A 12287-nucleotide genomic window follows, 5' to 3' on the forward strand; every position below is an offset into this window, starting at 1 on the left:
TAAAAACACAAAGTGCTTGAAAACAAATAGCATGAGAAACTATAATTTATTTTTATCTTGCATTTTGAATTATCCTGTGAATGGCTCACAAAGTGCTATAATACACTTGACAAGTATCATTTTATCACAGACAAGTGTCTATCTGTGCTCACCCACCAGAGTGAATGGCTCACTGATCAAAAAACAAATAGGATGATTCTTCACCTACTAAAATCTAAACTGACAAAAACGGTAAAGCCAGATTATTAGAACTGCCTGTGGCTTAGGAAATACAACCAAATATCAGAAAACAGGGGTTTAATATTTATTTAATAAAACTCACTATACAAACAGAAGTTATCACAACAGTGTAATACAAAGGGTTATAGTTTCTCCTTCCTTCAAGATGCCTGTTTCAGTAGAAACATATATATATACATTTATAACTATTTCCCTTTAAAGCACTGGGATTTCATATATTAAAACATATCTGGTAAAATAAGCTTAAAAATAATTTTACATTGCCTGCAAAAGATGTGAGTAATTTACTCTTACCAGAGTGCCATCGTTGCACAGTATTCAAAAAAATGAACCACCACTACAGTATAGAGTAAAACATTTAAAAGTACATTTATTTAAAATGTGGGCAAAATATCAATATAAAAGAAAATAGAGTATAAGAAATAAAAATAAAGTACAAAACATTTTCATCTTCAACATCCATAATTTAATAGATAGCAAGCCCTTTTATTTTTACATCCAAATTACACTTTTGGCTGAAGTACCATCATTTATGTTAAAATGCTTAAAAACAGGCTAATCGTGATACCTAAAGTGGGCTCTTTTAAAAGGGTAGTATAATACAAAACATAGTAAATTATGTTTCAGCATAATAAAATTACACATCCTAAAAAAGATGCAGTTGATTTTTGCTTTCCTGCTTTAAACTGCTCATCATCCCTAGGAAAACAGCTGGAAAACAGCATCCACAGGAAGTTTTAGTTGCTTCAAACAATGGCTGAACAGCAAGATTTAGCGCTCCAAGGATTCCGAAGCAGTAAGGCATTTTACTATCCATCAAGTAAACTTATATGTAATGTTGGTTAAGAAAGAATAACTTTAAGAAATGTCTATCAAATTGAACTTATATAAAAGCATGCATAAAGATACAGAATCCTTACTGGTCCCTCCACTGCATTTATCAAACAGGGTTTAGAATCTTCTTCAGTAAAAAGCTATTTTCCACATCTGCAAGTGACTCGTGACCACTGTTTTCCTCAGTAAACAAGCTTTCTACCTGTTGTTTAATATTCTACTACTATTACTCTCTGACAACCCAGCCTCCCACTTCCACTGAAGTACTTCCTGTCAAAAAGTCATTCCACCTTGAATTGAAGCTAGCTTTCTGGGTGTTAAATTAACCTCCTACCAGCAAACATTACACATCCTACAAAATTCTAAGTAGTCTCTAATTAAGAGAAACTTTCAGCAATCCACATTCCCCCTAAGCAGTAGACAGCCTTTACATAAAAAGGATATGATTCATAATCCAGTGTTTGAGTAAGTACACCCGTCAGGACAAACTCAGCATTGTGGACATCTGGAAATATCAAAAAACATGCGCATAGTTTACACCAGGTGTTGTCCCAGCACTATCAGAGCCCTAGTGTTAGCCATCACACACTTGACACTGCAAATACTAGACTTCTCCTTCCAGATATTTGTTAATAAATACAGCATGTCTTGGGGTTCTGCACCAAAGTAAAGACAGCTAAAATGAAAATCCCCAAATCTTTGACTTGGTGAACACTGAGACAGTAATTTTGTCCTATGCAGAACTGCATGAGGTAAAATTGTCTCAAGTGACAGGACAAGGAGTAAAGGACAAGAGCTGGAACACAAGAAGTTCCATTTAAACAGAAGAAAAAACGCTATTTTGTTGTTCATGTGAGGGAGCTCTGGCACAGGCTTCCCAGGGAGGGAGTGGAGTCTCCTTCTCTGGAGGTTTCCAAACCCACCTGGACACACTCCTAGGAAACAGCTAGCTTGTATTTCTCCAGGGTTTCCAGGGTAGACCTTGTATCCCTCTAATTGAATCTGAAAACTTCAAGAAATGTCTGTACGTGTAAAATAATTTTTTTTTTTAATCAAAACAACAAGTACACTGTTCAAATGATCCTGGTAGCTTGTACATACCTATGCCTCTTGCGAAATATTCTCGACACAAATGAAGGTCATTTTCACAGGAAATCAAGATTATCTCTGGCAAACTCTAAACAAAAGAAACTAAGCGTTAAGCTCAGAGTAACACAGTAAGATATACTGGTAATATTTTAGAAAGCAACACTCTACACACTTTATTCTGCTTATGCTCCATGAGTTTTCGAAAAGAAGGCTGTTTAGACAATACTCTTCCTCCCGCACACTCCACAATAGCTTTCATGGTGGAAAGACTGGGACAAATTCCAGGTGTAATGTAAAAATATTTTCCCTGAAAAGAGAAAAGAAAGAAGATCATTTTGTTAACCAATTTATGCAATGCATTGAGCTTTATTATCATGTGATTCTTCTTTTATACCATCACAGGGCAGGCATTGTGAGCTGGTTTTAGATATCACAGCTTATAGCAACAAAGCAATCAGCTGATGAGTTGTCTCTAATTACCCCATATGTGTTCCTTGGAGGGAATTTTGACAAATTTCCACAGCTTAGGTGTGCCTATTGCAACATCTGTAAAGTAACAACCAGGAAACCTTCACATGACTGTTAGTTAAATTAGGATTTAAATAAAAAAGGTAAGACATAAATGAACAACAATGCTCCTTTCTTCTTCAAGCATAGGGATATCTCAAGTGTTTCAAAAGAACTTTCAGCTTTTAATTAATAGTCAATGTATTTATTAGTCCTGAAAAAAAAAATATCCTACTACTGACCAAGACTGATACAGAGGTGATCAGATCATAAAGTATAATTATCTCTCTTTACCAGATAGGAATAACAAAAAATTACCTTGCTATTTAGACTGCTAAACTGAGTGAAATGTAGTATTTAGATTTAAGACATAGATTCTTATTCATTACAAGTTCTAAAAATACCATTTTTAGGTAGCTTGTCTCAAGAAAAAGTCTCCCAGTTCAGTTGATCTGAAGAATCTCTAGCAACTTGGATCTTCAGATACCCTTCTGCGCTGCAATGTAATTTTCACAAACAGCCTGTGGTAACTGCAGCCTTGAAGGACAATCAGATCAGAACTTCCCTAGCCTGAAGATCAAACTCCCTCTCGGAACCTCATTTTTACAGGCAAGTGCTTTGACTACCAGTCTGGTGTTTAAAAAAAAAGAAAAGAAAAAAGTCCTTTTTTAAGTGGCATTTTGCAAATAATGGAGCAATGTTCTAAATTCTATAAGGAATAAATACCGTTGAGTATACTGAGCATGTGTGGTTCACATCTACAGGATCCAGCCACTTAGAGGGCTTAGATCCAGTCCAACAGTGCTTTGGGAGGAAATATACATAAAGTTAAAATTAAAACTTCAAACAAATGCTTCATGTCATATGTTAGTCTGTTTTACTGCCCTTTAACTATCATGAGCTTGAAAAGCTCCAACTATTTAAATGCCCCTTTAAACTGCATACCTTGAACAGAGGAGCTACTTGTGCTCTCTTTAGAGACTCCTCTAAACTAAAGCAGAACAGCACCTCAGCTTCAGCATCTCTGAGCACAAAGTTCTGCTCATCTGAAAAAGAAAGACTGACGATGTAACACATGAAAGACAAAAACATCCACATAACCCAGGATGTAATCTGATCAGAAAATGTTGGTGGGAGGGGGACTCTACATGGTAAATACAAAATTAATTTTAACATGATTATAATAATGCCTTTTATTGGGCATCTTACAAGGATAACTCACAATTACTTGGAGAATGAAACAGTGTATTTTACACTTATGTATCTAGGAACAGCCACTGTCCTATAAAGTCCCTTTTTCTAACTTATTGGAAGAACTTGCAAACTTTGTTCATTCTCTTCAATGGAGCAGAATGATTAAGTACAAATCATTGTGAAAATCTACTGTAGCCCAGAATCTGCCTTCAACTCCTCAAGCATCCTTAACTGAGTAACCTTTCCGTCAGCTTCTCTTATCTTTTATTCAGTTGATTTTTCATTTTTATTAGGGATGGAATTTCAGTCTTTAATTTCATTTATTTTTCCACAAAAAGCTATGTCAAATACATTTCTAAAGCAGTTTGAATTAAAACACCCCCAAGTTATTTTTTATTAAAAATTTAGAGAGAACAAGAGATGGTGTTAATGCTCTTCCAGTAAGACAAACAGGACAATTTTTCTAAACAACTGCCATCTTTTCCACCATTGGATAGGTACAAAAGTGAAGGCTACAAATTGACTAAATATTAGTAGACAAGTCCTTGAAGTACTACGTCAAAACAGCCACCCTTTTAAATTCCCAGACTTTATCTTCCAATAGCTTTCAAACTGATTGATTTCTCAGATCACTGATGCTGAACCATGGAAGTTACCTTGTCCACATGTATAAAAATGTTTGCTGGTTTAGTTACTACCCGTAGAGTCTTTGTGAATGGTTAGGCAGTAATGTTACATCTTTGTTCCTTACGATCAAACTATATAAAAAGCATTAAAAAAAACCCATAACACAAATAATCAGCCTTTAAGGTGGTTTTCTTGACAACCCACATCCTCGCCAAATAAACCAAAACTATCGAAATTTGTTCTTTTCACCCATCAACAGAGAAACAGTGTAAATGAAGCTGGCATCTTCCAACACAGATATAGTACTAATTAACTGTAATTGTTTAAATGCACTTTTGTACCTATTTCAAACAGTGGTTTAGTTCCTTATCAATAATTTTAGAAAAATTACTGAAACCGAAAGTATCTGGGGCTTCAAATGCATGTAATCATAAGTAAAAATCTGCAGATGTCTATACAAGAAAGAAATACAATGCTTAACCACATTCAACGATCTAATCATTCTAACGCAAACTTTTGAAGTGTTTTTTTACTTCATTTAACAAAAAGAAACTATATTAAATCAAATGAAAACAAAATTAAAATCGATTTTCTATGGAAAGAGAACTTGAAAAAAAATTCTTATGACAGTTTAATTTAATGATTTCAAACATAACTTTCTACATTAAGTGAAACATAAACTAGCTGCCAGCATAATTGTTTAAACATTGCATTGGATATGAACTATGTCAGTCTGACTTTTTATTAGAAAACTGGCAAGAGACACTGAAGTCAGAAGTCAAAACATGTATACTATGCTCACATACTTAAATCAACAAATGTTAAGTTTACTAGTTGATACTAGTTTAACTTACCAACAAACTTCTGGCATTTGAAACACTCTTCTAACCACTCTGGAGTTACTATGTGCTTGACTACAGAAATTGCTGTTAGGAACTTAACAGTTCGGGTCACTTTACTGGCAATTAGATGGGTACATTTCTGGGCAGATTCAGCTACTTCACCCCCAAGGATATAAAGTTTCTGAAAATTGTACAAGACACAAATCAGAATGGTATAGTCCTTTAAAAATTGGAGGAAAAAAATGAAAAATCATAATATAATTAAATAAAACTAAGCTCCTAATGAAACAGTAACTATAGATTTCTGTATTACAATCATTCCTCTACTAAAGCTGATCACAGTACAGAAGTTACAGCCATGGAAAATCCAGCTATTTCCAGACACAAATTTCTTTTTTTGGCTGAGGTTGTTTTGGTTTTTTAAGCAAGGAAATAACTACAGGATAAAAAGTAATTCTTTTTTTTTTCTGGGGAGTGAAACATGCAGAATATGAAATAACTTTGCTCTTCTCTATGGAAGGTATAATATGTAGCTGCAGCTACAGCAAACTGAATTTCGGCAGTTTTTTCTTTGGAGAGAAAAACATCTCATGAAAAATATGTATTCTTTAGATACATTAGTTCCACGTGTATTTTTTTATGATTCTAATGATCTCTTTTTCATGTGGGTATTTGAGATAGCAAGTGCACTAGGAGAATCTTGGGTCTAATCCAGGTAAAACCATCAGTACTTTTCTGACTGAAATTTTGTCATGAAGTTTGCTCATTTAAAAATCAATGTGAGAAAGGCCTCCTTGCTTTTTAAAACAAATGCAGGGAAAGGAAAAAACAAGTGCAACAAAAGCATACAGTAGCAAACTGAAGCAAAAGAGTTACCAAATAAAACCAGTTTCATATAAATCTACACTCTAACCTCAGCCCCATTAAGTGTGAGGTTTTATCTCCTACAAGTGCGCTAATGAAGCCTTATGTAGAAAAAATTCAACATCAAGAATAAAAGTTAACAGATGTTTCAATGTAGCTCACAAGAGAGAAGCATGGAAGTCACCTTAATGTACTGTTGAACTTGCATAGGTTCAAACCCTGTGAACAGCACCATTGGTGTCAATTCTGGGGTGAGTTTTTTTGTAGGTGGTGGTAGGTCTTCAATCCTACAAAATACATGAAATAGAAAAGAATGTGAACTTTAGGCCCAAGTTCGTCTTATCATTAAAACTAGGTAAGCACACTATTGCAGCTTCTATCAGTGGAAGTACTGAGATGAATGAGAATTAGGCACAATCAATCTTCTTCTGAAGAAAAAACTGCTAATCTGAGAATAGGGCATCTTTTGCTTCTCTTCTCTCTCAATTCTCTTACTACTCCACTCTTTAGTTATTATTTAATTCTTGCCAGTTGAGAAGCTGGCAAAATGCAAAAAACACTGATAACTATCAGTGCAGGGCAAAGGATGGAACCAGACTGATTGTCAGTTGACACTTCTGTGGAAAAGTAAATTCAGGACTACTAGCACTGATTGCTCATTACTCTTACCTTGCTCTTTTGGAAGATGGCTGAAGACTGGATTCATTTTGCTTTGGTTTCAAAGGCAACCTCACACCCTGAAATTAGATCATCTGCATGTTTATATCTAAATTGAGCAGGGAAACAAAACTCTGTTCCAAAAGATGAAAACTATACACCAGGATTCTGAGACTATATTAAAGAAAAATAACTGCTAATGAAAAAGCTTTTAATTTGCTTGAAGAAAATCTTATGCTGAAGCTCTCCCTTAAGCTTTCAAAAGTTTAAAGAAAATTAATCAAAAATTGCTCAAAGCTTCTCCATAAAGTTACATAACCATTTAAGTGTACAGCAAATAAAATATTGTAGGGCTTTTTTTTTCCTTTAGGTAAAGCTGATAATCATCAATAGAAATCCCAAATAACTAAATGAGAAAGAGACTGAAAAACCTCTCAATTTGTTAAATACACAAAGGCTGTAATATTCTTCCAGGAGCTTAGATAGCAACAGAAAATACTAGCACCTGTATTTTAAACACTCAGGTTCCCCAAGTACATAAACAGAAGCTCCAGTGGAAGCTTCAGTACTCACTGGATAGACATTCCCACCTCCTCAGTACTAGATCAGCCACTAGGGTATTTGCTTGGGGGGTAGAAAAAATTAGCTTTTAAGCTCTCCTTGTCCTGAGTAACTGGAAAACATAACTCTCAGTTGCAGGAGTGTGACATCTATGCTTTAACTTTCAAATCTACACCTGAAATTTAATGAGGAATGCTAGAGGCAGATGACCAGAAAGACAAGCAGCATTAATCCAAGCTCACTGTTGTCCCCTACTCTGAGACACGCATTTTTATGCTAGACAATCACTAGTAAGAGCGGCTGGAAAGAAGAGCTTTTTTGATAGACATTTCAATTATGAAAATGGAAAAGATAGACGGCATCAACATCATCTGACAGACAGTCGTCCTCAAAAGAGCATCCTATACCTTAAATCCCAAGACAAATAGAAATGCCGACTGTGAAGCCAGTGAAGTACCTTGTCTGATACTTCCACACACCCTGCACTTTCTATTACTGTATCACATTCTTTAAACGTGGGCATCCTGAGGGGAGTTGGACAACATTACCTTCAGAAGTCTCCTGCAATCTAAGTTACAAGAATCATGGGCAAGAAGAGTCCTCATATAGCAAACATGGAAAGGGAGGTGTGTGAACCCTAAGTTCTCTCCATTTGCTATGCAAGACAAGACACAGACCAGCATCTGGTCTGAGTCACAGAGAGTGGTACATGCCCAGATCTCAACTGCAGTATGAACACAAAGGGTAGTACACAAACTCAAAACTGAGCTAGTTAAAAGCTATTTTAGATACTGCTAATGCATACTGAATCTCTTAAATAATTCTTTTCCCACTAGTAGAATGAATCCTTCTTGAAGCACACAAATTTTTAAAAGCATTTAATTTCCTGAAAACTGATTTCCTACAGGCTCACAAAACAATTCCATAGGGATTTACAAGAAGGTGGTTTCAAATTTACAGCCAGGCATACAGTAGTGGCCATTTCTAAGGCTGTTTTTAAATGTATAGAAACAAGTAGTGCCCAGACCTCATTTAAAGTATTAATACAAGTTAAGTTATGACAGTTACTAAGCTCCTCTTTTCTGAAGGGCAGGGCATACAAAATAACTGAGATGAAGTGATTCAGATCACAAAAGCTACAGCAAAATGTCTTGGTGCAATATAAAACGTCATCTGACAGTCTCCTGCTGTACAAACAAACTGAAAGCTCACTAGCTTAAACCGGGATTTACCTACAGCGACATAGACACCTCAAAAACAGTTATCAAGTGTAAATCTGAAGAGAATTTACAACACAAAACCTGAAACAGTTTTCTACATTTTCAGAACAAGGAAACAATTCTGAAGATAAGCTGCAGTTTCCATCTCACCTCTTACACCTATCTCATGTTTTGTATGTTTCACAGAATCCACTACAGGACAAAACTTAAATGTTTTCTGTATTTTTTAAGGTACAATCTTCATATCCTTACTATTGTTTATTTACATTGTTGCTATTTCTAGGGTTATTGACCACACTTTAACAAGATATACTCTTTAATTTAAAAATACATAGTATATATGGTTTTATTTATTAGACTATTTCAAAGAGATGATATAAAGTAGTTCCACCCTTAATTTATATTATCTATCCTATTTAAAATTTCATTAACGTTCTAACAAAATTCTTACTGATTTTTGGTGCTCTGCCTTAAAAACCCTTATGTGGCCCAATTTTCAGATAATGTTAGGTACTGATTCAAAAAATAGTAAGCCTTTTCTTAAGGTGTCGTGTAAAAATTGAAGAGTGAAGCACTAGCTCAAGATGTCTCAAAAGTGACTTGATTTTGTGTATCACAGTGCAGATTCGTAGTTCTGTAAAAAGACTATTTCTCAGATTTCTCAAAATAGAGTGAACACTAGAAGGAAATACAACCAGGAGATTAAGTATGGGTCTGTGTAAATCCCTCAGACATGTTGATCACATCATATACATGTGCTCATGCTTAAAAACACTAAAGAGTGTTCTCATAAAAATAGCTGTATATATACACAATAATGCAACATACCATTAGAAGTTCTGGTGATACCTTTAATGGGACTCTCCAAGCATCTAGGAAATGAAGAACAAACCAAAAATTACACGACTGTGGGGTTTTGTTTTGTAACAGAAGCTATATGCTTCAGGTACATAAATACATATAATCAGGTACATGCACTCATTAAACACCTCCATCTTTAAACACTGCAGAACACAGTATTTGGGAACTGAAACTCTTACCCAGAAGGTTTAGAACTAAATGTTGACTGGGAGACAGTGGATCTTGAAGACTGAACGCTGTATACCGACTGTGCTGTATCTGGCGCAAAGCTTCAAAGTTTCCCAGTAGTATGTCACAAAGCCATTGTGCATTTACACATGGTATTCGCCACTCTTTAGCCTTCTCATACTTCAAGCCACTGGGCCTTATTTTTCAGAGATGAAGAAACAAAACCTCAGTGCATTTCAATGAAACAGGCAAAACAGCAACTTCTGGTACTAAACTTGAAATACCAGTGCTTTGTGTTGGCCTATGTTAAGCCTGACAAAGCAGATACTCTGTAAAAACTATTTTTGCTTCACATGCTAGAAAAAGTCAATTAGGGGAGAACTTCTGCCCCAAACAGAATCAAGTTAGATGTGTATTTAATGATATTCCCTTCCTCAACCTTTTAAAACAATTACTAATAAAAAACTCCAAACAAGACCTTTTACTTCTAGATATGTAACTGCATCACTTAGAAAGTATTGTAAACGTGTGATTAAATTATTGCTATCAAATCACAACATTGATTAAAATCAACACTCGTTATGAGACATTGCAAGCACCTTGCATTAAAAAGAAGCACTAACTGGCAACAGGCAAGTAGGAATACAAGTGCTGCAGAGATAAACCACTTACTCCTTACAGATGAGAACCGTATTGCTTCGACACAGATAGCCTGTGTATTTGGCACCTGCTAGGTAGGCCATTAGTTTGAGGTCATCTCTGTCACTGTCAACAAATCCTGTCACTGAGATTATCTATAGAGAGAAAGGGAGAGTTACAAATAACTGAATACAGGTGGTACCCACAAATATTTATGTTACTGATTACACTACAATGAACATAGATGGCATCGTAACTATGGCATATAGGTGCTTAAATTAAAACATGGCTTGTAGGATATATAAAGTACAATTTATAAGTTATCTGCTTATACATAATAATGTCAAGTTTGTTGTACTAGTTGTAATTCAGGAAGAATCCCTTCCATTCTGCTGGCCAGCTTTTTTCTTATTTACAGAGACTACAGTTTTACTATGAAAGAACTCAGAGCTGGTTTTCTTTTCACACGCCTCACCTCTTTCTTCTCCTACTGTTTATATTCAGAGAGACATAGAAATGCTTATACTTACTTGTACTGCTCTACTTCTAATAATCTGAATACACTGCTCTACCCTGCCATGAAGTCAAATTAACTGTGACAGCCAATCATAGGTGTTGAACAGTAATTCACTTCTCTTCTTTGTCTTGCCAAGTTTTCATTTTTACCACTGTCCTTTTATTTCAGAAAAGGCAACAGCAATTTTTTTGTCGATAATAAACTACATTTATTACACTTACTACTAACCACTCTGTTTATGTGCATATTCTAATCTTCTCAAACCTCTGTTTTTTTCTGTGTCTTTTAGAACCAGCTAGTAGTAAAGCCATCATCCAGTGTCTGCATCCAGCACAAAGAAATACAGTGCCAAGACATATTTTGGCATCTCATTTTATACTGCACAGTATATTTCAAGATGCACTGAATTCAACCTCAACTTTATCTTTCAATCCCACAAAATTCACCTACCTCACTGCTTCTTATCAAAAAGGCTACTGGAACTTTGACCTCCTATTCTCTGATTAACAACATGGCTTTCTTCTTTGATATTTGCTAGGTATTGCCACAAAAAAAGAAAAATCCTCAAAAAATCCCCCAAAATACTGAGTTATGGTAAAGGAAACATATGTTGTTAAACTTGCTACTAGTAATGTCTATCCACCATTGATTCCTGTCATCTTGCTGTTTTTCACTTACGTAATCTTTGCATCTGAGCACTTGGAACTTAAGTCTTGTGACACAGGACTTTAAGATGAACAGAAGCTTTTCTTCCAAGATAAAAAAAACCCTACATTTTGCTTTGAGTAAGCATTTCCCAGCTGTATTTTGTTACTGCTCACATAAGGAAGCAAGAATTCTTTAGAAATAAGCTGCTTCTTCTTACATGTTGAGAACATGGCTTTCCTCCTGGTGGAAATGCCACTGGAAAATGAAGGGCTCGATGGGGTGGTACCATTTTCTTCTTCTTCAAGATTGAGTTCAGCCAATGTGCTGTAATGCATCTCTTCCTTTCTCTTAAAGCCTATGAATATGCACAAAAACAGCTTTCAAAAAACAAAACACATCTTTATTTTAAAAACTTTTTCTATAATACAAAGCTTTAATTTCAATCCTTTGTTTTTTCAGGATGCTCCCTCTCACAGCATCTTTCTCAGCATTCTCTGGAATAAGTCTAGTAAGCGCATTACAAAATTTTGTTATACCATAAACCACAAATCAGAAAAAAGCACATAATGAAAAGCTTGGATTTTATATTTGCCATCTAAGTGTGAAGTACACATTGAAAAGCTCTGCATGCATGAATACATGTTACTAGTTTGCTTACCTGAGCATACATATTACTGACTTGGCTTTCACAAAGAAGATGTGTACACCTGCTTGTAAGGGTAGGATCCACCGTCCCACCATGTGCTTGAATGATCTGGTAAGAGAATAAATCCAAAATTTCTAATATACATATATATATATATATATATATATATATAA

The 12287-nt window shown here is 35.2% G+C and overlaps 1 protein-coding gene across 2 annotated transcripts in view; it reads right to left on the minus strand.

The window, feature by feature from the left end:
• Window positions 1-682: 682 nt before the first annotated feature.
• PAXIP1 (PAX interacting protein 1) overlaps window positions 683-12287 on the minus strand; it is a 34318-nt gene continuing 22713 nt past the window's right edge. Inside the window, exons 9-21 of one of the 2 annotated variants that reach the window (XM_061997268.1) lie at window positions 12127-12222; window positions 11686-11823; window positions 10337-10458; window positions 9676-9860; window positions 9464-9507; window positions 6867-6934; window positions 6382-6484; window positions 5346-5514; window positions 3616-3716; window positions 2336-2470; window positions 2176-2251; window positions 1515-1579; window positions 683-1068 (exon numbers count right to left, since the gene is read on the minus strand). In XM_061997268.1, the coding sequence (XP_061853252.1) occupies window positions 1057-1068; window positions 1515-1579; window positions 2176-2251; window positions 2336-2470; window positions 3616-3716; window positions 5346-5514; window positions 6382-6484; window positions 6867-6934; window positions 9464-9507; window positions 9676-9860; window positions 10337-10458; window positions 11686-11823; window positions 12127-12222 (1314 nt within the window). In that variant the 3' untranslated portion in view covers window positions 683-1056. Of the gene's footprint in view, window positions 1069-1514; window positions 1580-2175; window positions 2252-2335; window positions 2471-3074; window positions 3301-3615; window positions 3717-5345; window positions 5515-6381; window positions 6485-6866; window positions 6935-9463; window positions 9508-9675; window positions 9861-10336; window positions 10459-11685; window positions 11824-12126; window positions 12223-12287 lie in introns of those variants that run through there. The other variant, XR_009818818.1, reaches the window with a different exon arrangement.

This window comes from Colius striatus, chromosome 5 (assembly GCF_028858725.1).
Source record: "Colius striatus isolate bColStr4 chromosome 5, bColStr4.1.hap1, whole genome shotgun sequence".
NCBI classification, from domain to species: Eukaryota; Metazoa; Chordata; class Aves; order Coliiformes; family Coliidae; genus Colius; species Colius striatus.